The 27,040-nt window shown below is 38.1% G+C and overlaps 6 protein-coding genes across 6 annotated transcripts; 2 read left to right on the forward strand and 4 right to left on the reverse strand.

Moving 5' to 3' along the window:
* Positions 1-145: 145 nt before the first annotated feature.
* On the reverse strand, positions 146-4,007 carry LOC6647601 (importin-13). The gene is made up of 6 exons (XM_002069991.4): positions 3,739-4,007; positions 3,102-3,613; positions 1,752-3,033; positions 1,355-1,690; positions 729-1,288; positions 146-674 (listed from the first exon to the last, which is right to left on the reverse strand). Exons 1-6 carry the CDS (start codon positions 3,904-3,906, stop codon positions 590-592), a joined length of 2,943 nt encoding a protein of 980 aa, XP_002070027.1. The 5' UTR covers positions 3,907-4,007; the 3' UTR covers positions 146-589.
* A 90-nt stretch (positions 4,008-4,097) lies between these two features.
* LOC6647600 (proteasome assembly chaperone 2) lies at positions 4,098-5,075 on the reverse strand. The gene has a single exon (XM_002069990.4). It carries the CDS (start codon positions 4,994-4,996, stop codon positions 4,253-4,255), a length of 744 nt encoding a protein of 247 aa, XP_002070026.2. The 5' UTR covers positions 4,997-5,075; the 3' UTR covers positions 4,098-4,252.
* Positions 5,076-5,164: 89 nt separating this feature from the next.
* Positions 5,165-7,406, forward strand: LOC6647599 (mediator of RNA polymerase II transcription subunit 17). Its single transcript, XM_002069989.3, has 3 exons — positions 5,165-5,330; positions 5,401-7,162; positions 7,225-7,406. The coding sequence occupies exons 1-3, from the start codon at positions 5,239-5,241 to the stop codon at positions 7,306-7,308; spliced, it is 1,938 nt and encodes a 645-aa protein (XP_002070025.1). The 5' UTR covers positions 5,165-5,238; the 3' UTR covers positions 7,309-7,406.
* Positions 7,407-7,721: 315 nt separating this feature from the next.
* Positions 7,722-8,614, reverse strand: LOC6647863. Its single transcript, XM_002069988.3, has 2 exons — positions 7,980-8,614; positions 7,722-7,919 (listed from the first exon to the last, which is right to left on the reverse strand). The coding sequence occupies exons 1-2, from the start codon at positions 8,232-8,234 to the stop codon at positions 7,788-7,790; spliced, it is 387 nt and encodes a 128-aa protein (XP_002070024.1). The 5' UTR covers positions 8,235-8,614; the 3' UTR covers positions 7,722-7,787.
* A 3,397-nt stretch (positions 8,615-12,011) lies between these two features.
* On the reverse strand, positions 12,012-14,354 carry LOC6647862 (single-stranded DNA-binding protein 2). The gene has a single exon (XM_002069987.4). It carries the CDS (start codon positions 13,946-13,948, stop codon positions 12,569-12,571), a length of 1,380 nt encoding a protein of 459 aa, XP_002070023.1. The 5' UTR covers positions 13,949-14,354; the 3' UTR covers positions 12,012-12,568.
* Positions 14,355-17,969: 3,615 nt separating this feature from the next.
* Positions 17,970-26,876, forward strand: LOC6647861 (hexosaminidase D). The gene is made up of 3 exons (XM_002069986.3): positions 17,970-18,178; positions 24,577-25,314; positions 25,381-26,876. Exons 2-3 carry the CDS (start codon positions 24,577-24,579, stop codon positions 26,713-26,715), a joined length of 2,073 nt encoding a protein of 690 aa, XP_002070022.1. The 5' UTR covers positions 17,970-18,178; the 3' UTR covers positions 26,716-26,876.
* The last annotated feature ends 164 nt before the right edge of the window (positions 26,877-27,040 follow it).

Genomic DNA, 27,040 nt, shown 5'->3' on the forward strand with positions numbered 1-27,040 from the left:
GATCTATGTCAACTTTCCAAGTTTTTTGGTATAGTCATAGCTAAATCGAATATCTCTCTCTCTCTTACTCTTCCCATCGATTAATATGTTTCTATAAGTTCGATGCAGACAGCGCCCGATCCGAATAAGTGAATACACAAAAGGATTCAGATAGTTAATAGACACATATGATGTATTTACAAATTTTTGGCATTATAGTTACATACACAGACACAAGGAGAGGAGATAATAATAAAACCTGAATGATCTAAAGGTGAGTTTACGTTTTCATACAGGAAATGGTGAAAAATCAAAAAGGAAAGAATACAAATAACAATAAATAAATATATATATATATAATAATATAAAGCAAGGATAATTGTAAATGATAAATGTAATTTTTGTAAAACTATCAATAAACAAACAAAAAAAAAAAAACGGTCATCCAATTAAGAGTTGGATACATAATCGTGTCTTGGATGGAAAAAAGGAACATGTACAGATCGACTTTAACTACTAATGAATAATTACACCATCAATTGAATAAACTTGTAGATCCATATATATATATATATATATATATATATGTATATCCTATACAAATAGACATTTACTGCAACTTTTCGGCCAAGCCGCGTGCTTTAATAGCCATTTCGTTCAGATGCTGCTGCAACAGACGCTTGTTGACCTTTTCCCTAAAAGTAAAATGTTTAGAATTGTTGATATTAGATATGGAACTTTTCACTTACTTGACAATTAGGCTAACATAACGTGTCTTTTCCGCCGGACTTATCAATTGTGTGGGAAAATTAGCGACTGCCATTAGGGATTTCATCCAGACGGCCATTTCAGCGGGATATTTCTTATTGAGCGCCAGAAATATATCGGCAAACTTATCAACCTGTGAACGGGGCGTTAAATATCCCACACAGAGCAACGCCGTATGGACAATCTGTTCGCCCGATGTTAAAACCACTTCGGTAACATGGCTATGATCTCTCGATTGCATTACAAAGTTCGTTATAAACTGTATACTAGTGCGAATGGCTCCACTTTCTGGTAATGTCATAGCCCTTTGCGCATAGTAGATGAGGCGATCATATGCCAATGTCTTGTCCTCAAGGGTTTGAGGAATTTTCTTTATAATTTGCGATAAGCAACCGAAAAATGTCTCCATGGTATCCGAGATGTTGGAGAAATTCTGCTCAGGTGTTGATTCGAATAGTTTGAAACTATGGAGAATAAATTCTAGTAGCAACTGTTGCATTAGCTGCTTGCATCCTTCATCCTTATAGAACATCACAATGGCCTAAATAGACAGGTACAGGCAATTAATGTCTGTGAAGACCAAATGACGAGTTATTTATATACTTACCGCCTTAGATATCTCAAGTGTCGGAGCACAGCATCGTGTCTGGAAGCTGGCCACTATAAAATAGCACAAATCCTGCAGCATTGGTTGGAATGCGCTTCTCAGATTCATAATGGCGTGCTTCATGGCACTACAAGCAGCCTCTAGGACATCTATTTCTTCCACCCACATCTCGGCTATTGACCGAAAGATGGGCATTGTTTTCTGCATGACCAATAGAACAGGTTGTACCTTTTGTACATCCTTGAGCTCATCATCCACATCCGTATTGAGGGATGAGAACAAAGTGGAGATCATATTGAGTCGGAAAATTGTACGTATTCGAGCTGCGGGAGTTTTCTACAAATTTTGGAATGATCAAAAGTCAAAAGGTTAATAAAAAACCATCAGATGGTCTCACCGATTCCGCTTGACAAATGGCCTGTAGTTCCTCAAAACATGGACTAACGATGATATCCAAATATTTTGGTATATCCTCAGCTGGCAATAAACTCATCAACTTGCCAATGCTAAACATCAGGCGTACTGAGTCCGAATTCTTCATGCGTCCCGTACTAAGAGACGAGTGACAAGCATTGAGCAATGGCTCGGCATACGGTTTCAATTGCAACTGGCAATCCCGACACAATTCCTTTAGCCCCAATGTAGCCTGAGCTGACATGGAGGAGTTGAGGCCTCGCACCAAGAGATTAATGGCTGATGGTATATAAGCCGGATTATCCATTAGCCAGGAACAATACGAGCCAACCGTTTCCAAGGCGGTTCCCAGGAGTTTGACATTTAGTTTTTCATATGGTATTTCGGACAGGACTCGCATTAATCTGGGAATTTGACGAGATTCGTCGCCGCTGAAGTGTTCGGCTACCGATTGAAAGGAGAATATACAGGCTTCCAGTTTTGTCCATTGGGTGGGATTTGTTTGCAACTCAGCAATGGCCTCATCTAGCATTGCGGCCAAAATTTCAAGAATATAATCATGTAGCACATCATAGCAATACATAAAGGTATCGGATATATCCTGGCGATAACAGCGAAAGCATTCCAAATCATCAGAGCTCCATTTATCTAATGATTTTTCGTCCGGTTGCTCAGATTTTCGTACCAAAATGCTTGTTAAATGTGCGTACAGTGGCTTTATGTACTCCCAGCATTTTAGCTTCTGATCTTCAATGGGCATGGCAAATACCTCATCCTGCAACATATACCAAAAAGCCAAAGCCATGGTGCTGCAAGATTCTTCCACTGGATAAATTCCCGGCTTATCTGTGCATTTCAGTATCTCCTGAATCATACGATTCATTAATATCGAAAGTTCGGGATCTGATGCTGTAACGCCACTCAATAACAAAGTTGAATGACGCTCAACAGCTGAGACAAAGAGCATGTAAATGTGGACAATGATGTCCTCATTGTTATTATCTCGCTTCCATTCCATTTTGGTGATTTCTGTTAGAGAGTCGAGAAACATTTTGATCAATAGAAATGCCGTTTTGGGAAAATTATGGCAATCCGGTTGAATTATGATATTGATCATGGTCTTTAAACAGGTCTCAGCCAGTTCATTCTCATCTGACGACATGCATCCATCGCCTGACCGTATACAGGGCCAATAGCATTTGTTGACCACCTCTAAGAGAACTCCCGTAATGCTAACACAACCTTCGATTGAGAAGCCAACGTTCCTGATAGAATAAATTTTCCATTAATAATAATATCTATTATTATTTCGGAAGAGACAAAAACTACTCACTTTATCCAAGTGCCCACGCATTTTACGGCTCGAATCATATTGCTGTAGCTTTCGGCATCATCTTTCCATTCAACATGTCGGCCCATCTGTGCGTTCAAATATCCCTCACAAGTCTGGAGAACTACGGGCATCCGGTTACCCATCTCAGCCCGGAGAGTAACCCGCTTTATCGAGGTGTGTATCACTTGAGCCTCTTCTGGTATTGCTTGCAGCACTTCCAGCATTATCCAGAGCTGAATATCGACACTCACATTTGGTATCCGATGCTGTTGGAAAGTATCGATGACTTCTTCAATGGCATTTGGCCAATCGTCTTTAATCATATGGACTATATACGCTCCCAAAGCAATGCACAATCGATTCAAAACAATTTTGGGTCCACCGGCGAACCGAACAAGTGTCTCCAATATCTTCTGTTTCAGCTCCTCGCGATTTTCAGCGGGCACCTCATGCCAATGCTTCATTAGTTTCGAGTGCAAGGTTATGGCTCCGAAAAATTGCACTTCCTGACTCTAAGGAGAGAAGGGGTGTATGAGATTTGCATTTGGTTAGGGGGCAGGAATGCGGCACGGGAATTGGAAAATCGTATACATATTGATGCGCAGGTCATTTTTGTTTTTGTTGTTGTTGTATTTACCTTGCCTAGTTGCATGAGCTCCCAAGCCCAACGCCAAGCCAGAGGACTTTTTTCAGCCTCCGTTAAAAACTCGTGGGTGATTGCCTGCTCTTGAGAGTTAGACCGATAGAATACCACAACGGCCTCCTCCAAACGCTGCAGATCAATGGGTTCCATGGCAGATGCCATTTTGTCCACTGCTAATAAAATTTATGTATTTATTTGCTTAACGATCTCACGGCTCAAACGACTGCAGCAACAATTTTTTTCTTTTGGTAAACGGTGTCCGCACCCCCTCTTATTATAATTGTGGGACCGTATATTATTCTAAATGCTGTTTGGCAACTCTACATGCAAGACTTTCAAAATTGCGTGGTAAATTTGGTTTGACGTCAGAATCCTTTTTATTTCCCGTAAAAATTGAACAATATCTTTGGTTTCCTACACCAAAACAAATTTAATTTATTTTTATTGGCCCAACCAAAGGAACATTTATACAAAATTTATCAATGGACTAAACTCATGTCTCTTCGCCTTAAAACATCAGCTCGGTCACATCATTGCCAAACAGAAGATTCCATGATTTAGGGACTGTAAGCTTAAAGCTGCCATCGCCTCCGCTGCGTAGCTGCAGGAAGTCCTCACAAAGTTCGTTCAATTCTCGAACAATTAAAGAGGCATCCGTGGAATTGTCTCCTTCGAGGAGGTAACGGAATAACAACATTACTTGCACGCCTTCCTCATTAAAGGCTTGGAATAATTGGAGCCCATTGCCTCCGCCATAGATGATATCACCGGTATGCTCCTTCCACTTGATTACTTCGGGATTTCCTAATTGCTCTGCATGGGCAGCTTTAAAATTGTCACTAGCCCGGTAGGCCCATGGCGATTCCTCGATGATCCGTCGCTCAAAGCCAAAGCTACCACTTAGAATGACCACACGACGAGCTCCTTTTAGTAGAGCCACTAGTTGACTCTGAAAATCTCTTGTGTGTCGGGAAATCCAGGGAGCCCGGAATTGTACAACCAGGAGCTTATCTTCCACACTCTCGTACAGTTCGCATGATGTTACCTTTTCGTTGGGTTCGTGCTGGTAGGCCGAGGGCCCGTAGACAGGAATTAAGGCTGGATGCGTCAAACTTCCTATTTTCTTTAGTTGTTTGGAAGCAATCAGCAAATCGCATGCGAGTTGTGCTGCATTTCCCACGCAGATGCTGGGAATGATCACCGTATATTCGGTTATATTTAGCTCCTTGCCCTTACTTTTCAAATGTAACATGATTTAGCAATATAAAGGTTGGGATTGGAAATCTTTATTTGGGAATCAAACTTAAAAATATGAAAGTAATGTTGTCAGTCTTGTAAAATGCTTCAACGATAACTCGATAAATTGACGTAAGAAACGTAAGAAAACGTATTCGTAACAACAGCTGCGACAACAGAGTTGCCAGACAGAATAATATACGGCCACACTGGTTCAGATTTGTTGTTGCTAATGTTCTCCCGGTTTTATTTTCGGAAATGTCTGCAAATTCCGTAAATATTTCGGTGGAAACCACTTGTGAAAACCAAATTCGAGAAATCGGCTATGATGGAACCGAGCTATATCAACCGTAAGCCTAGCATGTAACTAAATAAATGCAAAATGATTTAACAAGAAGTACTCTTCCTCTTCCTGTTTAGGCCTCCGACTTTGTCCGAAAGCCTGGCCAAATGTGCGGCTCGAATTGATTTCAGCAAAACATCGCTTGACGACTTAAAAAAGGAGGAAAAATCCGCGACCGAGGCAGAGGAGAGCAGAGACAAAGATGGCAATCAATTTCAGGAAAGTCTCTGGCCATGGGACGCAGTACGCAACAAGCTAAAGGATGCTTTTACCGAAATTTGTGTTCTGTCCGATGTGATATCCATTGCCAAGGATAAACGTTATTTGGTACTAGATCCATTGCTGGAAGACGGCGATGATACTAAGCCCATAGTACAGGTGTATAGCCGCAAAAAGGCTATATCCCAGGCAGCGCAAGTTCTGTTGGGTGGCGCAGAGCGCCTGAGAAATGCTCACAGCGAGCAAAGAAGTCGTAATATTTCAGATTTTCATATCGAACTATTGCGCCTACGTCAGAACTGGAGGCTAAAGAAGGTCTCGAATGCTATAATAGGAGATTTAAGTTATCGCACGGCCGGCTCAAAGTTTAATATGAGTGGAACTTTCGAGGTGACAAAAGCCGAAGAGCTTGCCGATGATGATCAGCTGCAGGGACAGAATAGCTCGTCATCATCATCATCAACGGCAAATGGCATGCCAATAAAGGCTGCTTCAGCTCTAAGGGTTATTGTCCCAGCCGAGCTGCAAGGAGTTGCCTACATAAAAGTCATCACTCAAAAAGATCAAGAAGATCTCTGCTCGGCTCAAGTCAATCTTATGGGTCATGGCCCGAACATAACCGCCCAGGTTGGTGTTTGGCAAAAGACCTTAGAATTTGCCCAAAATGTGCTGTTCTGCAAGGAGCTTTTTGCACAATTGGCTCGTGAAGCTATACAACTGCAAGCTCCCATTCCGCATGTTGTGATCGGGAATCAGATACGTGCAACTCTGCTGCCTAACATACAACTAATCATCTCCCTATGCCACTCCACAACCTTTGACTCCAGTCAACCTGCCCCCATCAATGATCATGATCATGTGTTGGAGCATTCATTGCATCAACTGCTCAGAGAGGTTCATTATAAGAACTCGCATCATCCTTTCCCCCATCCATCCAGTGCTCCGCTTGGCCCCAGCAAGAAGCGAATGATGGCGGGGCCCATGGCTGCCGATCGCGAAACTCTAATGGACATGACCAAATCTCAAACCATTTTGGAACAGATTATAGCTCAGGCACAACATATCTTCATGAGGAAACGTACCCAATATGTGCTTGACACATTGGCAAGGGATGTGAAGGATCCCCAAATTGTTTCCCATTGGAACGCAATGAACAGCCCAACGATGTCCTGTGTCAAGATAAACATTGTAACTCATGGCTATGATGCCATTGGACGAACATCATTGGTTATTCATGTCAAGGAGCGCTCACTAAAGTGCATTTGCCGTGACGGTCGCGTCATGCGTTTGTCCTATGAGCCCCAAGAGTTAAGGGATCTCATTCTGTGTCAAATTAATTCTCATCAAATCTCTTGCCTTGTGAGTTTGGCTCGTTGCATGGCTTGGACTGTCCTATCGAATAGTAATCATTTGGGAATAGGCAAAGTGGAGCCATTGGGAAATGCCAGCTCCTGCTTGTTGGCCTCACCAAATGGAGATCGCATGATAGCAGTCCAAATACGATGCGATCCACAAATAGACGTCAAGGTGTACATAGCCAAGAGTCCACGTCAAGATTTCTTTCCAAATCCCCTGGTTCCTGAAAAGCTTTGGGAGAATTTGGGCGGTAGTTTTAAAGAGGTAAGCCAGCAGATGAACGTCTTATTCAAGCCAAAGTAATTAACCATTCCCTTTGTTTACAGGTGCGTTTCGATAAAATTGAGGGCAAAAGTTTTCTTAACAAAATGGAATTCTTAATGGCTTCCTTGACTAGTAATACTGCCTAATTTATATCTATTTATCTAACGTTATTGTATAGACTAAGTTACAAAATTTCTGAAAAATGGGAATAAATATAACTAGTATTAGTGGCGAATTCTATTAATACTTATATCTTGTTCAAGACTTGTCCTGCAGAAAGGATAGCATCAGTTGCTTGTTGGAATTTTATTTGTCAACTAATTGGTAAACAATCAGCTTAATTTAAAAGAATTTTTAAATTGTAAAACTCAATATAGACATTTTTTAATCTTGTAGTGGCTCAAGATGTGGCAAACCAAGTCAAAGCCACCAAATATATCTACGCTCATAACTACATAACAAATGTCTTGAATTTTTAATCAAAATCTTATAAGTTTGTATTACGTTTCCACAAAAAAAATGGAGTTTTCCTTTTCATTTTGATAGTTTTATGATTTATTAAAATTTGTTGTCTTTTTTTTTTGCAGTTCTGGTGTTAAGATAAGGATTAGTATATTAGAATTTTTCAGTTGTGTTCCAAATCATATTTAAATTGATGATTGTAAGGCGGATAATTATTCCAGAGATGATGCTGATTCTCCGGTGAAATGATATTGAACGTGTCTTCCAAACTGACGACATTAGCTCGATTTGTGCTCTAAAATTTGAAACGATTTAGCCAGATGATCGGTTAGCTGATTCATATGAACTCACTCACCCAACGTTCTAGATCACAGAATGTGATATTATATCTCTGGTTGTTGCCACTGATTTCTTGCATTTCATGCATTGCCGGCTGGGCTAGACGTAAATATAGACCGCAATTTGTGGAGAAAAGTACGGGAACGCGCTTAGCTGGCGCAGAACCAGCAGCTCCAAAACCTGTTCCCTGAATTTGGCGATAAGTCAGACAATTGGGTAGGGATGTTATGGGAGCTATGGTTATTGTTTCCCTGTGCTCCTCCCTCTCCATGCGACTCTGTATGCTGGAGCAAGCTTTAAAACAGAAACAGGACGACGCCACTTTGCTGCATTTGCTGGAATTGAATTATTGTCGCTGACCGAATTTGAATTGATTTCTTAGGATAGATGCATTATTTTCTGCCCGAATGGTTTATTGATTTTACTATATATGTATATATTCAAAGTGCAACCTATCAACACAATAGGAACTACCTCTCGCTCTGGTGTGTCCAGTGTCAGTGTACAATTGAGGTAATTAGCGTGGTGGACATTTGTTGGTGACTGAGCCGAGCTGGCGGCGTTGTCTAGGTAACATTATTAAAGGTGCATGTGTGTGTGTGTGTGTGTGTGTGTGCGTGTACCGGGCCAATTGTCTGCCCAATGTCTATGTAGTTTTTAGATTCTTGATTTCCGTGAACAATTCCAAGAGACAAAGATAACTTTTGGCTATCAAATTGCTCCATTAACCAGCCTAATTGTTGATAGCCATTGGAGTCATTATACAGAAACACAAAAGAACCAGAGATCACGAAACTTTACTCGGCTCTTCAAGTAATTTCTTTATCATTATAACCTTAAATATGGAAGTTATTTAATAATAAATGAATTCTTTACAGTCCTAACAAAAAATTGTTGGAATCAAATTTTTCGAATAATTGTATTTTTCTACTAAAGTCGAGAAGGATTATAATAATTAAATAAAAAATCTCTGTCATACTTTTTACAAATATTGTTTTAAAACTTTATTTCATTTTGTATTATATTGTTTTTGTTTTATCTGTTTTTTTGTTGTTTTTTATTTTTGTTGTTTTGTTTCGTGTTGTGGGTGTGTTGTAAATTGTATAATTAACTCTAAAATACTTATTTCAAACATATTTTTGTATTCAATAAGTTTTTTTCCTTTTGAAATCTCTTATCTTTTTTTCTTATTTCTTTTTTTTTTTTGTATTATTTATGTCGCTCTTATCATTTTTTTTCTATGAGAGGCAAGGTAATGGGGGGGGGGAGGAGGAGTAAGGATGGGGGTATCATTGCCATAGATATAGATATATATATGTGTAGATCCAGAGCAATCGAAACACGCTCAACACACTAAAGCGTCTGGGGAAAATAAATTTAACTTAAATACTATTTAAGTTTTGTTTCGCATTTTGTGTTTGTATGTGTGTGTGTGTGTGTTTTCTTTTCAATTTTCCCATTAATAATATTATTATAATAATTCCGACTTATATATATATATATATTCCGATCGACGCACATTAACCATATACAAATATTTAAAATAGATTTGTTTTTTTTTTTTTTGTTATATTAGATGTTATCAATTGATTTGTGTCTGTGTGAGAAGAAATTTCAATACAATTTCCCATCATTTTGATTTGTTAATATGTATATACACTGTCGAGTAAAACTATAATACCACTTTGCAGTCTTTTAGCTGGGTAAGCTCATAACTCTTTTCAGAGTTTACTTAGAATGATGATTCTTTTACCATTTGATTTTGTAACTATTTAACTATCTTGTCCAATAGTTTAGAGTTATTTGGTCATCCAGAATAGTAATGGTAAGCAAAATTAAGGCAAAAAGCCAAATGATACAGTTTTGCACTCTATTTTTTTATTTTTTAAAGGGTATCTAGTGTTTTTAAAGTTTTAAATATCCAATTCGAGATATGTTAAGAGTATAATCAAATAAAATTCCAGTAGATTAGCCCATGTTTGTCCTTCCTATACTATCCATCAGGCCAAAAGATGGAAATTTTTATAAATGTCAGGACCTAAGGCGTTTTTTCCTGCAGTATATTGAAATATTATTACTTTAACAGTTTTCTTTGGAAAAGGAACACAAATTCGGTCCACATTTTTGGACAAGCGAATGAAATAGTTACAAAATCAAATGGTACAGGATTCATCATTGGTAGGTGAACTCTGAAAAGAATTATAAGCTACCCAACTGAAGACTGCAAGAGTTGGTATTACAATTTTGCTCGACAGTGTATGTATACATATATTCTATTTTGTTTTGCTTTCTTCTTATGAACTAGCTTCAATTCATCGTCTAATACTAATGTAAGGGGGTGTTTATATATATATATATATATTATGTGACTGTGCTTTTCTTTTGGAGATGGGCAGGGGGTAGAGGGGTGGTGACGGGACCGCGGAAGTAAAGTTAAAAATATTCAAGCACAGATACATATACAATATATATAATCCTATAAGTATTTATATATATACTATGTACTTTATTTTGTTTTGTTAAACTTTTGTACAGCATATTATTTTCGGTATTATATAGTTTCCGATATTTTGAAGAAACTCAGCTTTAAATTTCTACAATTTTCTTTTTTTTTTGTTTTTGTTTTTTAGAATATGCATATATAAAACATCTAATTGTAGCTATTCCCTTTTTTTTTTTAGTTTTATCGATCCATTTGGAAACAAGAGAAATTATAAAGGAACTTAATACAGACATTAAACAATGTACACAATGAGAAACAGTTTTTTAAAATCAGAAACACTACGATTATACACAAATATATGTAGAATAAATATAAAAATTTCAAACGAAAACGAAAAACGATCAAATTTACCAATCATAAAATGTTTTGAGACTACACACATACTATATATACTATATACAGTGAAATTCGCTTAGCTGTATTTACAATTAACTTCATATTTTGGTTAATAATTATGAAAGCATTGAATATGTATAATAATAAAAATGTATCTTGTAACTGCATAATTTTTTTCAAGATAGCTGCCGCAAAATTCTTTACAATTAATGAACCAGCTAAGAGAATTAAACTGTATTGATATATATATATATCTGTAGATGCACGCACAATATACATCACGTGGAATAATGCTAGCTATGCTCGACTACAATGCCCATTATTAAACATTTCATTATAAATATATATATATATATATATTTAGAGTTTTGTGTTTTTTTTTTAAGCCAATTTTTGTTGGTATTTTGCTTTGTTTTTTGTGCCTCTAAGACGACATTGCTTCAATTTTTTTTAGTAGTCGTACACATGTAATAGATTAAAGATGAATATTTGCAAAAAAAAAAATCACACAATCCAGAAGATCTGTTTACATAAATATTGCAATTGTGATTTTGTATAGTAAAATGAGAGAATTATAGGCAGAGATGGAAAGTTCAGTTTGGCTTTTAACTAAAACATAATTTAAAGCATAAATTTATTTTAAATCGTAATTGATTAATACCTAAGGACCTGAACAAACTTTAGATACTTGAGTTTTTTTTTAAAATTCTGAAACAAAATGTCGTTAAAAAATTATCTTTAAATTCGATAAATTATACTAATCCATCGGGTATATACTGGATATAAATTGGCTCAGTATGCTGCTACAAGTATTAAAAACGTTCTTCCCCCGTTTAGTTTCTTAAAGCCTTGTTAACTAGAATTTGTTAAACCTAGAACTAACAATTGTCGATTGATGAATACCTTTAAAAGTTTACAATTAAATTGCAAATCGAATTTCAGAAGATCTATGCCTCTATATATATATATAAATATAAAATACTTTTTCAAAGATCGAATTTGAATTATTATTTAAAAAATATTCAGGTCCTTAGCATTTAACTCAACGTCCTAAATTGTTTGTTTTCCTTTTGTTAAGTATACTTTGCTTAAGTTTCTTTTGCTTCGATTTTAAAGTTCTAAATATTTTTTGTTCTGTGTTTAAATTTCTCAAATATATATCTTCTTTTCTATGGGCCAAGGTTTTTCTTTTTTTTTTTTTACAAAATCTTTGCGTTTTGACTTAATTTATTGTAATGTTTCATATTCATATCCGGGATTCTCACTTATTCAGATTCGTAAAGCCATCCAATCTTAAAACCGATACTGTAGATGATACTTAAAAAATATGGTTTTCGAATTTAGAACAAAACTTTTTTGAATTTAACATAATAACCAATGACAGGGCCATAGATAGATAGATAGAGGCATTACGAATCGGAATTTGGAACTGGTCCTTAGATTTCTATTTAATGATGCGGTGTGTGCCATTAGATCTACTACTCTATTGTATATAATTGTGTGTGTGTGTGTGTATAATTAGATTTTAGTATATTTTAATTAATAATTATAATTATTTTACTTTAATGCTTATCAAAAAGGATTTCTACTACCGCGATTTCTGATTACAGTATTCATTTTCAATAGATTTAGAAATTGTTGTGGTTGTTGTTGATGTTGCCATTGGTGAGCATATGTGAGGCAGCTGTCGTGTTGATGGTCGAGGAGGATGAGGAGCTGTTGCCTACAGAGGAGTTATTGAGATGCTGCTGCTGCTGTTGATGTTGTTATGGCATAAAGTAGTCCGGATGATCTGTATCTTTCTCAAACCTCTTGGCTTCCTCGTGCATACTTTCCTTGATTTTCAATATTGCCGCTGATTCGGTTTGATCATTTTCACCAGGACCACCGCCAAAGCCTCCCAGATTGTAATCACCCATACCGCTGCCCGAATCTTCTCGTGGCGTTCCTGGCCCTCCGTTAGCTGGTGAGTTTTTCATGCCATCGAGACCGGAGCCATCTCCGGGACCACCGCCTCCACCATTTAATACAGGGCCCATTGAGTTGGGTCCGCCTCCCATGGGGCCCATACCGCCAGGACCACCTCCACCTCCCCCGCCACCATCAGGGCCTCCTCCCATTGGGAATTCGGGCTTCATTAGAGAATACATGCTATCGCCAGGTCCACCGACGCCAGGTCCGCCTTGTGTGTTATCCTGCGGTGACGGCATAATAGGCGTACCAGGTCCCGGCGGTCCATTTGAGCCGGGCCCAGGACCATAGTTGCCAGGCGATGACGATGAATAGGCATTCATTGGTCCCGAAGCATTCGGCTGCCACTGCGGAGGACGACCACCTGCTCCACCCATTCCCATGCCAGGAGGCATGCCACCTGGGCCTGGAGCCGGTCCTCGCATGCCTCCAGGTCCACCGTAGCCCATTGGTCCCATTCCGCCGGGACCACGAGGAGGATTCATGCGCGGATTCATTGGGCCCATGCCTCCGCCCGGCCTTGTTGGATCCATGCTATTCGGCATCATTGGTGGTTGTCCTGGCGGTCCATTGAACTCATTCCCCATGCCTTGCATACGTACTCCAGGGCGAGGGCCGCCCGGATATCGCGGACCGCCCATAAATGGCGGCTGACCGGGCATCATTTGTGACGGCGGCGGCTGCGGACTCGATGCATGCGTTGGCGGCGATGGCCGCATTGATGAATTTGGGAAAAAGTTTGGACCCATTGGTCCGCCTGGGCCCATTGGACCGCCACCGCCATCAACTCCGCCAGGCGGCATTTGACCCAAGGGACTTGGAGCCGGTCCACCAGCATTGTGTGGACCTCCAGGGCCGGGTCCAATGCCATTCACACCATATCCCGAACTGACAAATCCATAATCATGAAAAGCCTTTGCCTCCGAACTGTGGTCGCACTGATCCCGTCGTTCTGGCGCGGCACAATACAAATCCCAGAAGACGCACCACCAAGTGTGAAGGAATCCCGGTGGCTCGCCCAAGGTAATATTCTTCTCCCATCTGATCTCGGAGAGAAATGTCTGGGCGGCCTTTTGGGCGCCCACATGCAGTAGATATTCGTACACATAGAGAGCAAGCTTCTCCCGGGCTTGTGCATCGGAGGGGACCGCTGATGTCTTTGATTTACCGTACATTGTGAATTGTTGTTGCTTTTGCTGTTGTGGTTGATTTCTTTGCTTAGTTTTTAGCCAACGATTTCAAATTTTGTTTTATTTAAATTGGATTTTTTCCCTTTTTGTTGGTTGCTGCCGCTGTTTTGTTGCTTCGTTTTACTTCTTTTCCGTCTTGTTCTTCTCCTTAATGTTGTTGTTTTTTTAATTGGCCGCGCTTGGAGCTCTCACGCAGCCGTTCTCCGCCGCTCTATTACTTCCACCATTTTTATATATATGTATATATTTAATTTTTTATGGTTTTTGCTCAAAAAATTTAACAGAAATTGTGTGCTTTTACTTTTTGGTTTCTTTTTTACAATAAACTTTTTAGCGCGCTCTCCTCTTGCAATTGTGTGTGTCTGTGTGTGTGTAGCCACTTCTTCGTTTTACCGTTTATTTTTTTCAGGTATTTTCTGCCTGATTGTTGCTGTTGTTGCTTCTTCTTCTTGCACAACCACTAAAAAGCAAAAGGGAGAGAGAGCAATAGAGAGAGAAAGAGAGCAAAAATTAGTGAGTCTGTATGTACATACATATATCTATTTATCTGTGTGTGTGTGTGTTGCAAATTTGTGTAAGCGTGTTGCCACCCAGTTGGAACATTTATAAAATGGATGCAAATGCAATATCGTTTGTAAATCTATTAAATAATAAGATTGTTCTGCAAACTAAAAATTTGCATATATACTATCCATTTAATTCTGTAGAAGTTACGATAAAAATTCAAATTTTTGCTCAAATTTATCAAAAAGTTTGTAAACATAAATTCCATGTTTCAATTTGTTATGAGCCACGGCGACGCAAACATAAAACCTGAAAATTTTAACAAAATGTTACTTAACAGTGGATGAGAGAGTGTGAGGGTTTTTGTTTTTACAATTGGATGAGAGAGCGTTAGGGTTCTCTTCTCAAAATTGTTTGTTTTTTAAAACTCTGCGAGAATTTCTTGCGAAAAATTTAAAAATTCGATGTAAAAAAATAAAAATTAGTTTCATGTTGAAAAGGGGAAAAAATCTATTTTCAACAGGAGCAAAAAATGTCAAAAGAAACGGTTTGCTTATTCTTCTTGCAAAATTCGATTCCATTTCGTGGCTCTTATGCCTTTGTTTTTTTGTTTTGTCGAAAGTTGTCATTTTTTTTTTTCGTTTTATGCTTGACTTCAACCTGTTGCATTTGATATTTTTGCTTAAACAATTTTTTGGAACATGAATAATTTTTTATTGTCCATACTCCCTTTTCAATACGTATTGATCTAGCGATCTTTTCCCTAGGTAGCAACAAGAAAACGAAGGAAATTGACAATAAGAAAATTCCCTTTTGGAATAGCAAAATAAATATTATGGTGGAAAAAATTATTTTCTTTCATCTTTAGCCAAAGAAAAATGAAATAATGATAGCATTGATGGTAAATAATAAATATTATATTTTAGAAATAATATTCATTTATTCCACATATTCTTTCAAAATGTGTGTCCTAATAAATGTTTGATATTTACTAGAAAGAAGTCGACTGCGCAGCTACAGACACACACACACGCACACAAACTCTAGCTGTTGTCTTCACATGGTCGTTTTGCCAGGTGAGTGATGCTCTCGAATTGCTCAGTTTTCGTTAGTTTTTAGCCAAGGCTAATACTGAAATCTGTCTGTACCAAATATACATACAGTAAGCACAACAATAATTCGTACATCCTATATTTTTTAGATGGGCATATGTTGGCCAGATTATTTTTGTACACTACTTGGTGTCATGAAGTCAAAGAATATTCGGCTGCTCTGAATATTTTACTCTCAATTATAGTTTGCTGCTATTGTGAATTATATTTTTGACTGTGAAATCAGGAAATATTGTAATCTAAACAGTATTTTCGTTTGCGGAGTATCCCGCTAAAAGTATATATCGTATCCTAATAACAATTGCCTATTTGGTTTACTCTTATTTATCGTGCCAAATCCTAGTTATTTAATTTAGTTTATTTAAAGTTGTCCGAACGGTACGCTTATATGTATTTTTGCTTCACTAAGGCTCGCGCACCACTGTCAAATGGTTTTTAACCCAAAATTCTTCTACACTCTGAATTTGATAGTAAAATGTTTCCCAGTTGCGTTATTTTTTTTTTTGTTTTTTTTTTTTATTGACAATCGCACTGACAATAAAGCAAAGCTAGTATAAATAGACAACGCGCGTGGCGATAAGGGCAGAATTGGCAGGTGTATTAGTTACTGGGGTACTGCTGGAAGATTTCAAATTGACTATTGACACTCTCTGCGATCTGCCGTATCTTAACCAAGAATCTGGTAGGGGTTTCTTCTGGTTGAGTTACATATATAGGCTAGTCGGAACCGGCTGGACCAAAGTTAATCGTCCCATCGTTGTTCTCTGATTGGTATTGAGAGGGCATCGAATAATCTACTACAAATTTCTGGAGAAAACCTTTTTGGTTTCTATTATTACTATCTTGTGCCATTTCAAGTACACGTTGTTTTGTTGTTGGAGCTGCTGCTGCTGCTGTTGAGGAGACTCGTTCTACTGATTCTTCTTGTGGACTAAAAAATACCGGTCCGTTCCCCCTTATGCTGCGAAAACTACATGGATATGTTGTTGTTGTTGTTATTGCTATTGATTATGTTGCTTGTGTTCTGCTTGTCTAGTTGAAGACGTCATCAAATTTTGATACAACTACACGGCGGCTTTTCTCTGCTGCCTCCCTCGCATGTTGCACGCACACCAACAAAAGCACAGCAATAGCCACAGATGGTTGTTGTAGCTGTTTTTTATTATGTTACTTGCATACGCACCTTTTAAGATTTTTTTGTTTTTCTTTTTAGATACATTCATTTAATTTAGTACATTTTTTTGTTGGTTTTGCTGTTGATTGCAATTTTATCACAAAAAAAAATCAACAAGATAAACAGACACTCACACACAAACACCTATAAAATTGAGAGGTCTCTGCTGCTTGCGAGACAGGGGAGAAAACAAGAGAGAGAGAGCAAGCGAGCTAGCGAGTGGTGTGTGCGTGTGTGTGTGTGGGGGAGCTATGGAATGAGAGAGCTAGCTAGCGAGAGCGAGAGCACAAAATACGGAATTTTTATTACAATCTCATTGATTTTTCGCATTCGTATTTTTATTTGCGGCGGCTCCCCCCGGTTTTTTCAATAATTTGCGCGCATATATGTATTAAGTATGTATGTGAATGTATACATATATATATATATATAATTATTTATTATTAAACCGCGCGCTACTTTGCTTTTGTTTCGTTTTTTCCTTCGCACCAATTCGCTTTATATATGTGGGTGCGTGTATATGTGTGTGCATGTGTGTTTTTTGTTGTTTCTTTTGCTGTAATTTTTGCCAGTTCTCTTTTCACACTATTCTCACTCGTCTGCTTCTTCTTCTTTTCGGCTCTTCACTGCAAGTAGCAATATTTTCTAAATTTCCACTGCGCGTAAAGTTGCTTGATTATTATTAATCAATTTGTTTTTGTTTTTTTTATTCAAAGCTTTCTGATTGTTCGTTAATTTTATTTTTCTTTATATTTTTCACTTTCATTGCTGTGTGGCAGCACTTTTCTAGAGATGGTAAACGTTCGACATTCAGTGTTATCGGATATGCTACGCATTATCGATATTCGACTCACCGGTTTGACGTTGGTGCGACTTATCGGTTCGACGTTGTGAAATTTAGTCGATTCATCGGTTCGACGTTACACCTTGGTTTGAAAACATAAGAATTACCCGTTTTTTGAAATATTGATAAAATTAAATTATTTCGAAATAGTTTTACTGCAATTTTAAAGTCATTAAAAACTTAATGCATCTGCCTTTTATTTTCTTTGTTTTTTTTCTTGTTTTTTATGATTTATGATTTTACAAATATATATATATATATATATATCAATTATAAGCTAGTTCTTGCATGCTTTCATGCAACCTGAGAATAGTCCTGTGCCTGTGTTGCTCTGTGCTTGGGTCCTGGTCCTGTGGTCTGGCAGTGCAACTGCAACTGTTCATAGCATCGGAAGCTGTGCGCGTCCTTTGCGAGAGAATTGCGTAAAGTTTAGTTGTTGTTTAAACGAAATTCCGCAAGTTTCTGTTAGTTAAATATATATTATTTTTTTTGTATTTAAGTGTCATGACGACGTATTTTAAAGGAATGCTTAATTAGTACTGCAATTATATATATATATTGGCACTTTGGTGAATCTAACAGTTAAGTCCAATTGAAGATAAATAAATTTAAGTTGCTCACAAGACATTTAAAGCTCTTTCTCTTATTCATCATTCTAAGTATAATGCTCCTTTGAATATTTTTAGTTGACACATTTTATTGAAGCAAATCGTTTTGGGGTAATCCCTTTTTTTGCATCTCAAGTTTTTTGTAAATGTTTTAGGACTATGCAGGACTCCCATTCCCAAGGGCAGTTTTTGTGCAGTCGCCCCCGTTGCCTACCAATTCGGTTTGCCTTTTTCCGCATTTTTTGTTTGTCTGCGATTTTGTCAATCTAAATCCCGCAGTAGTCGGCTCTATCCTGCTGCTACCTTCATTGGTTTCACGTTACAGAACACACACACACACACACACACATACTCATACAAGGGGGGTTTTGTTTCTGCCATTTTAGCACAATTCTTTGCCCTCTTCCATATGTAGATACATATAGAATTGCTTCACTTCGTGCCACATGTGCAGCATTCAATTAAAATCGCTTTAAATCGCACTCAAGCCTCTGAAGGTCTTAACCAATGGTAATGGAATTGGAACTGTAATTTTGTAATTTTGATAAAACTTTTCTGTCATCAAGTTGTGGTTATTAATTACCATCAATTTTATTTATATCCATTCAATTAATAAATAAAAAGTTAAATGACAGTCTTTTTAAGCGTGTCAGACTAATAATTTTTTACAAATAATGTAATTCCTGCTATAAAAACATCTTATAATTAAGAACAAATAATTAAGCATACGCCTGGTATACCCACATTTTTGTTTATCGTGTGTGAATTTGAAATATTTTCTGCCTTTGCATAGTCTTTTAAGCTAATTGAAATGAATTGCTTTAATTTCGTTTTGCTGGAATTCAAATTTGCAAATTGCCTTAATTTATATACCAAGAAAACCACAGTCACAATGTAATCTCTATCTTTATAAATTTATTATTGCTTAATTAATATGGTCTCGCTGCAAAATTCGTGTACTCTATAATTCATAAGACTGGGGCCTTCGGTTCCTCGTTCTATCTCCTTTACCCCTTTCATATTACACTCTCATATTCACACATTGACACTTTGGTAACCTCATAAAATGTTGGGGGATGACAGAAAAAAAGAACAAAATGAAACGCGAAGAAATTTACCATTTTCATAAATGGAAGGTACAAGGATTTTAATGGGTAACGTTTTTGCATGAACTACTGGGCCAGGTTCAGGACTTACAAAAAGGTGATCATGCAAATAAGTAAGCACACTGAGAGAAAAATAATATTATAATTTTTAATTTATGCGAATAAAAGTTGTGGTAGAATGTGGTTAAAGCAGTTCATTCGTTTGCAATTTTAAATTTTAAGTTTATTTTAAGCTTCGCTGTGTTGTATTCGATGATGATGATGACTTTGGGGATGTGTGTGTGTGTGTGTGTGTACAAATTATATTTGCATGAGTGCGTACTGAAGTCAGAACAGGGGCTGAAGGGATGCCAATGCGGTGGTCATTCTGTGAGCCAAACAGAATGGGAAACGGGAGGTGACTGTCGCAACCAAAACGAAAACATGCCAAAGTAAACAGGCGTACACTACGTGCAACAGAAGTGTGTATGTAGGGGAGGGCAGGGACATGTAGTATGCAGATGTGAGAGACATGTGCAACATTGCAACAATAGCATTAAGGCTGACAGGGAGTAATCTCATTTGGTAGCAACGCTGAAATGCAACGCATTTCACGCATACAAAATAAGCCAGCAAACTTGCGCTGAAATCTAAGCCTCAACTCTCTTCAGATCCTAAGGATTGTCTAGACTCTTGACAACCACTGAGCCCATGATACTCAAGGAATCCAAGCAAAACATTTACTCTTTATTTCAATTATAATTGTTTTAATCTGCTTGTTATTCATTTCTCCCAAAAAAAGTTTTTCATAAAAAAATCTGCATTTTCAGAGAAATAAGTGAAATTGTTTTCATTATCAGAGGAATTAACTTTTTGTTGTTTAAAACAAAAATTAATGGAAATATTTTAATTGCAATATAAGAATTTTGAAACTTAATTAACTTTGAGCTATGCATAGTTTCTCTTCTCGTTTCTCTTCGTGTTTTATAATTATTTCTCCAAGCATTCAAGACGAAAATAATTAAAGAGATAAAATTGCAATTTCACTGCATAATTTGACGTTGATGTATCTCGATAAACATATTTTAAATGTTTACAACATTGAAATAAATTTAAGAACCAAAACATACTTAAAATTGCATAAAATCTTGCACAATGTAAACTTTTATACCCAGACAGATATGGGTTTTTGTTTTATTTTGCTGATCTCATTTTAAGTTTTTGTTTTATTTAAAACCTTTTAATTCCACTAAATGGCAAAAGATTCAACATTTTTTTGTATGGCATTTATGTAAATGTTGAGTAGACAGATTTGCATTTTTCCCCCATTTTCCATTTCCATTTCCTTGATGCAGCTCCCTTGTCCATTACATCTCGTTCTGTTTGTTGTTGACAGGCAAATGACGAACGTTGACAACAAAATGTTTACTAATGCAGGCACTCACACACATACACACACATATGCAGACACACACACACACCTACATACTTACAAATGGAGAGAGGGAGATGGTTGAAGAGCAAAGTGTTGATGTTTTTGCTTGGTCACATTGACAGTTAGATACAGGATATAGGGCGAAAGCAAGGCGAGGAAGCAAGCAGCATCAAATGCACTCCAGAGCTGGGCTCTGATTGATGTTTATGAATTATTAACAAACTTCTCTATATCATACTCTTCCTCTCTCTCTCTCTCTCTCTCTCTCTCTCTCTCTCTCTTTCTTTGTACTCTTTAGTGCCCTTTGTGAGATATTGCGAGGGCCGCAGTTTATAGTTAGTGTTCCTCAACGTTAACTAAATTTTATTGCATACTTATTTGCTGTTACTTAAAACTCGTTTCCTTGAGACTTTTTAAACCAATGTAAAAATGCAGGTGTGTTTCATCAAAAAATTCTACTTTGATTTCACAGAAGTAAAGTTGATTGTGCGATATTAAATCAGAAAAAGCATCTGCACATAAACAAGCAAGTTAAGTGCAATAAAATGCAGCTAGCAAAAAAATCATTTCAAATTATGAGCTCTAGTGTCGACTGCAGCATTTAGGCAGGGCCTGGACCAAGACCAATGGCACCAGAACGTGTCCTTGCTAAGATTATTTTTGTTACTTTTTTCCTTTATTTATATATACATGTAGGTTTGTATGTACATATATACATATATATGATGGGTGCTTCTTGCTGTTGTGCTTTTTGCTTGCTGTTGGTTCTGGCTGGCTGACAAACTCTAAGTGTTGCATAGTTATAGGCGTCATGCTCTAATTTTGTTTTGTTCTCCCTTTCCACCAGCTCTTCTGTCGTCATTTTCTTTTTCTCTCTGTCCTTTTTTTTTTACGTTGTTGCTCAAAACTTTTGCAGTTATAATCTACTTATGCAGTATGGAGCCCGTGAGTTTGTTAGCTCACTTCATCAACAGGACCTAGGACCTTAGGTTAAAGCAGATTTTCATGAACTGCTATTCAAACTTTCGTTATGGCAAAACAGAAGGCAACGTCCAAAGCGGTTTTGACCTTGCATTTTTTTAGTTTTTCCAACTTTTTTGTTAATTTTGACCAATTTTTAATTGTATAAAAAAAAAATTATTAAATCAAATGACCTGAAGCCTGATGAAAATTAATTATAACAACACAAAGGACCCTAAAACAATCACATAAAAAAAATATATAAAAAAACAATAAGCTTCGTCCTGCTCATTTGTGTTTCAAACTTTTGTAAAATATTCGAAAACGATCGGTCAAATAGTTTTCGGGCTAGACTGTTTGTCAGAAAATCGACTAAAAATCTTTTACACTCACACATCTTTACTAAAAACGCTCAATCTATGTCAGTTTTGCTCCGATTAACTTAAAACTTGACTTTTCATTCTTTAAATGCTACATACAAATTTAAAACGTATTACAATTTTTTTCAAAAGCTTATCCTTCTTTCCCTTAAAAACAATAATATATGAAACTTTTGTTGGTCTTAATCGGTGTTAATAAGCCGTCAAATTGCATAATTGCCGATAACAAACAGCGCTAAATGAATAGCAAACACACAGCTTATTTTTTGCCTGTTCATTCTCTTCCTTATTCCACGTTCGCTCTTGCTTTTTTTATCCTTCCTTCTGTATCGTCTGCTTCTTCTTCTTCGCTTGCATACTTGAGCGTGAAATATAGCTTCGGCTGGCAGCCCTTCACTTAAAGCTGGTCCGAAAGGAAGTTTAGCTTTTCCCTGCCCAACCCCATGTTGGGCGTCAAACCAATTTTCTGCTCTTTAATGCATTCCGCAATGCTGAGAATGCAATATAAGCGAGAGCGAGGGAGAGACAGGGGGGGGGGGATACTATGCCCTCAACTAACCATGGAGCATCTGCTGCAGTTGATCTAGCTAAAAATTATTCACGACATGCTCTTTACTGAATATATTAACAAAGGAGCTGCACTCATAGATCAGTCCTCTGAACCCTTTTTGAAATAAATTTTGTGTGTAGCGAGAGAAATTGAGAAATTTTCTTAAAGTGCTTTAAATACACCCATGCAATTTGTTTGGTTACCTCGCATGGAATTTGCAATCATAACGAATGCTCGACTGCATTTCAAGACCATCAAAGCCGCTTTCAAAGCTTTAAAGGGGGGAGGGGAGAAGCAAAAAATGTTGCAGTTTGGTATTTTGAAGTTTATTTTTATTTTTGTGGCAAGCAGCCAAATTGTGTTTCGACCAAGTGGGTGGCTTGTGGGTGACTGGGTGAGCATTGTGAATGATGTCGATGGTTCGAGTCACAGCAGGAGCCGGAGCAAAACGAACATGAACATAAATCGGTCGGCAAATTGGCCCGGTGGCTTGTGGCGCAATTAAATTTAATTTACAAAAAACTGTCTGCAAATGCTTTCGTTAGTTCCATTCTCCATTTAAAAGCGAATGCAATTAGACAGAGGCCAGAAGCATCCATCCATCGAGACACCACAGAGAGGAATACAAAAGTGAAAGGACTGGGATTGGGTCCATTGTTATGCCTTGCATAACCCTCTGGGCTTGCCACAGTTTTTTAACACTCTCTTCTAGGCTTCTCCTCTGCCTTAGTTAGTTTGTTTTCTCTAGTTAGTGCCTGAGTGTGGTATATGTATGTATTTCACTCCATATACACATTTGACTAGGCCTTCAAAATTTGTTTTTTTGGCAAGACGCATGTACATCTTGGCAAGCGAATTGCCAACAAAATGGGTCAACATTTCGATTTTTGTTTTTCTCATCTAAAAGATATACACTTTCAGTTTTGTAAATGTAACAATAATATATATGTACATACATATACAATATAGAAAATGATTTATTTTAGCCACAACTTTTATTACATTTGAATGTCGTTCATTGATGGTTCAATTTGATACGTAATTGCCAAGTTTTGCATTAATAATGGACTCCTTAAACAACATGAACTTTGAGCGGTGTCCGTTTAAGATATGCTCAAGGATTCCCATGACACAAATTCCAACTTTATCTGCCATCTGATTGCCCCTGCCTGCCCGTACGGCCCCTTGCATTTACCCACATGATAAGTGAATTCAATTTCCTTTTAGACAACTGCACAGCTGCACATTTCCACTTGAACACTTGGTTAGCAGCGGAAGAAGTCATGTTCGCGTCATATTATTTTTACTTATTTCTTTTGTCAGCTGCTACAAACAGGCACCTACATATATTAACTATGTATGTGTGCATATAATAGTTACAAACGTTCAAGTAAATGCAGGCTGGGATTGGGCCACAGAAAACTCATTTAAATGGGCTCTCTGGCTGGCAGTTTGGGCCTATTCAAACGAATAGAATGAGGGGAGGAGGAGAGGAGGCGAAGAGAATGAGTTGAATTTTAGTTGAAAACTTGAACAAAGGTAAAAAGAAAATCTTACTTTAGCCCAAGCACAGTGGGCCAATTCACAATGAATTGGTTAATAATTTGACTTGAACTCGTTTGAGACATAATTATAATTTTATTTTTGCGGAAAACATTACCTTAATAACAATTATTCACATAATTTCATTTTGAATTCAGTCGAGTTTCAATCTCTTTGTGTCACTGTGCGGCAACAGCAACAACAACACTTAACCTCAATGAGGCTGCCCGCATCCGTGGCGTATGAGTAACGTCGGTTAAGATTTATAGCATAACTCCCGGGGCTACTTGTTGGATCTTCAAATATTTATGAATGGCACAAAGGGTTGGAGTAAGCAGCTAGTAGGAGTTACTTTGTTGTTTTTGTTGTTAACTTTTCTCCCCCATATTTCTCATCTTCTTTTCTTCTTGCTGTTGCAGATGCACTCGAATCTCCTGATATTTATTTGGCGACGTAAACTTTCCTTTTTGCTGGTCGTCTCTGGTCTAGTTTTGCTTGCTCTTTGGTCGTGGGCTTTATTAATTGAGAATACAAGTACCCGTACACCGCAGTTGCTTACGACGCAACGTTCCGATGCTGGATCCTATCATCAGGAGGTCCACATCATCCAGAAACTAATTGAACAGGCCAATCGAGTTCTTAGAGCAGACCGCCAGAAGGATAATCTACTCGAGTTAAAGGAAAAAAAATCATTGGGCAACGTGCGTTTCCTGCCTACCCAACAGACAAAGCGGGCTCCTCGATTGCCTTTAGCCGAGAGTTTATTATTGGAGCAGGAACGCCTGAAAATTCTCGAACAGCAACAGAGGCAAAGACACGCGGGCGGCATGGAGGAATTAAATGCTAATGCAGGTGAAGACGAGCGTATGCTTAGCTCAGCGGAAAGGCAAACTCAATATGAACACGAACTGCAACGTATGGGTGTCCCTGTGGTGGCTGGACTAGGGCCAGATGGTCCACGACCACCGAATGAACGTTTCATACATTTGGACTTGAAAGGCGCTCCACCCAAATTGAGTTTCCTAAAGCAACTGTTGCCCATTCTAAAAACTTTAGGGGCCACTGGATTGCTGATAGAGTACGAGGACATGTTTCCCTTTAGTGGAGCATTAGAAGCCTTGGCGGCTCGCAATGCCTACAAGGAGGAGGAACTAAAGGTGAATTTGGGTTAAACGAAAGTAGATAGAACTATTTCTTTACATAATTCTTCATTACTTTTTCAGGACTTCCTGGAAAGTGCTGCTCTGCATGGGCTCAGTGTGATGCCTCTGGTGCAGACCTTTGGTCATTTGGAATATGTCCTGAAATTGGCCGGCTTCGAGCATTTACGTGAGCTTCAGGAAAGTCCCCAATCGATTTGTCCAAGTCAGGCCCAGGGAATGGCTCTGCTGGAGCATATGTTGACCCAAGTGATTGAGTTCCACATGCCGCTATCCAGTAAGCTGACACATCTTCATCTTGGGTGCGATGAGGTGCAACGCTTGGGCGAGTGTCCTGCCTGTCGTCAGCGGATGCCCAACGAGTTGTTCCTGTCGCATGTAATAAGTTTGGCCCACTTTGTGCGTCAACGATGGCCCCAGCTGCAGGTGGTTATTTGGGACGATCAATTGCGGCAAATGGCATTGAGTGAATTGCAAAACTCACAAATTGGCAGCTATGTGGAACCGATGATATGGGTTTATGCCAACGATATATATCGTTTCATACAGCCACAACTGTGGAATACTTATGCCAAGATCTTCCCAACGGCCTGGGTGGCCTCCTCATATAAGGGAGCCTTCGGAGAGAGTCTTCTAGTTCCGCCATTGCAGCAGCATCTTGAGAATAATCTCCGCTGGTTGGCTGTTTTGGCCAAAGAAGGCGGACGTTTTGTTAAAGGACTGCGTGGCTTGGTTCTAACGGGATGGCAGCGGTATGATCACTTTGCCACACTCTGTGAGCTTTTGCCCGTGGCAATGCCAAGCCTAATGACTTCATTATCGACTGTCGCCAAGGGCTACTTTAGCACCAATCCCCGAGATAATGATCTGTTACGGGTATTACAGTGCGTCTTTCAACCAGATAGTCGGCGTTCAGGTCATCCATGGTTAGAACTTCATCCGAATGCCCATCACAGTCAATTATTTGCCGTATGCACTTATCCAGGACATCTGATCTTTAAATATGCTGTACGGTTATATGGTAAGCTGCAAGAGATTTCCACCTATTTGCAACAGACGAGAGAGCATAGTGCTTGGCTTTCCGATTACAATGTGCGGCATAACTTTAGTTCGCCCCTCAGGGTTAGGGATCTTATCTTGCACACTCCCCGTCTAATTGAGGAGATGCGTTCCATGGTTGGTGAGGCTCAGCAGCTAATGTGGGAGGTCTATGATGAGTATACGGTATCAGAATTTGTCGAACAGCATATCTATCCCAAAATTGAAGCTTTGCATCGTCAATTGGAGCTGGGGGAAATGCTTCTACAGCGGCGGACATGGCCACAGAGGCCACTTCCACTGACATTAAGGTTGCAAGAGGAAATGCAGCCAAAACCACAAGAGCATCAGCAGCCATAAAATGTCAATAGTTTGACTAGTGATCAATTAAAATGTTAACAAAGCGTATGCGCTTTTTCAATATCTCTGTTTTTTTTTTTGCTTCTCTCATCAGCAATTCAAAAATTATTTACACTTTTTCTATATAGCGAAATAAAAGTATACCATGTATAAGAAATACCAATTCCAAAAAATATAGAGATACATATATGTACATATAAAATAATAAATGATCATATGTAGTTTTTATTAATTAAAACTTAGCATTATTCTATTGGAAGGCGTATTATATAGACGTCTGATTCGTGGACAAAATAAAAATAACGTTAACTTCAAAAGGACTAGT

The sequence above is a fragment of the Drosophila willistoni genome, chromosome 3R (assembly GCF_018902025.1).
Source record: "Drosophila willistoni isolate 14030-0811.24 chromosome 3R, UCI_dwil_1.1, whole genome shotgun sequence".
Taxonomy (NCBI): Eukaryota; Metazoa; Arthropoda; class Insecta; order Diptera; family Drosophilidae; genus Drosophila; species Drosophila willistoni.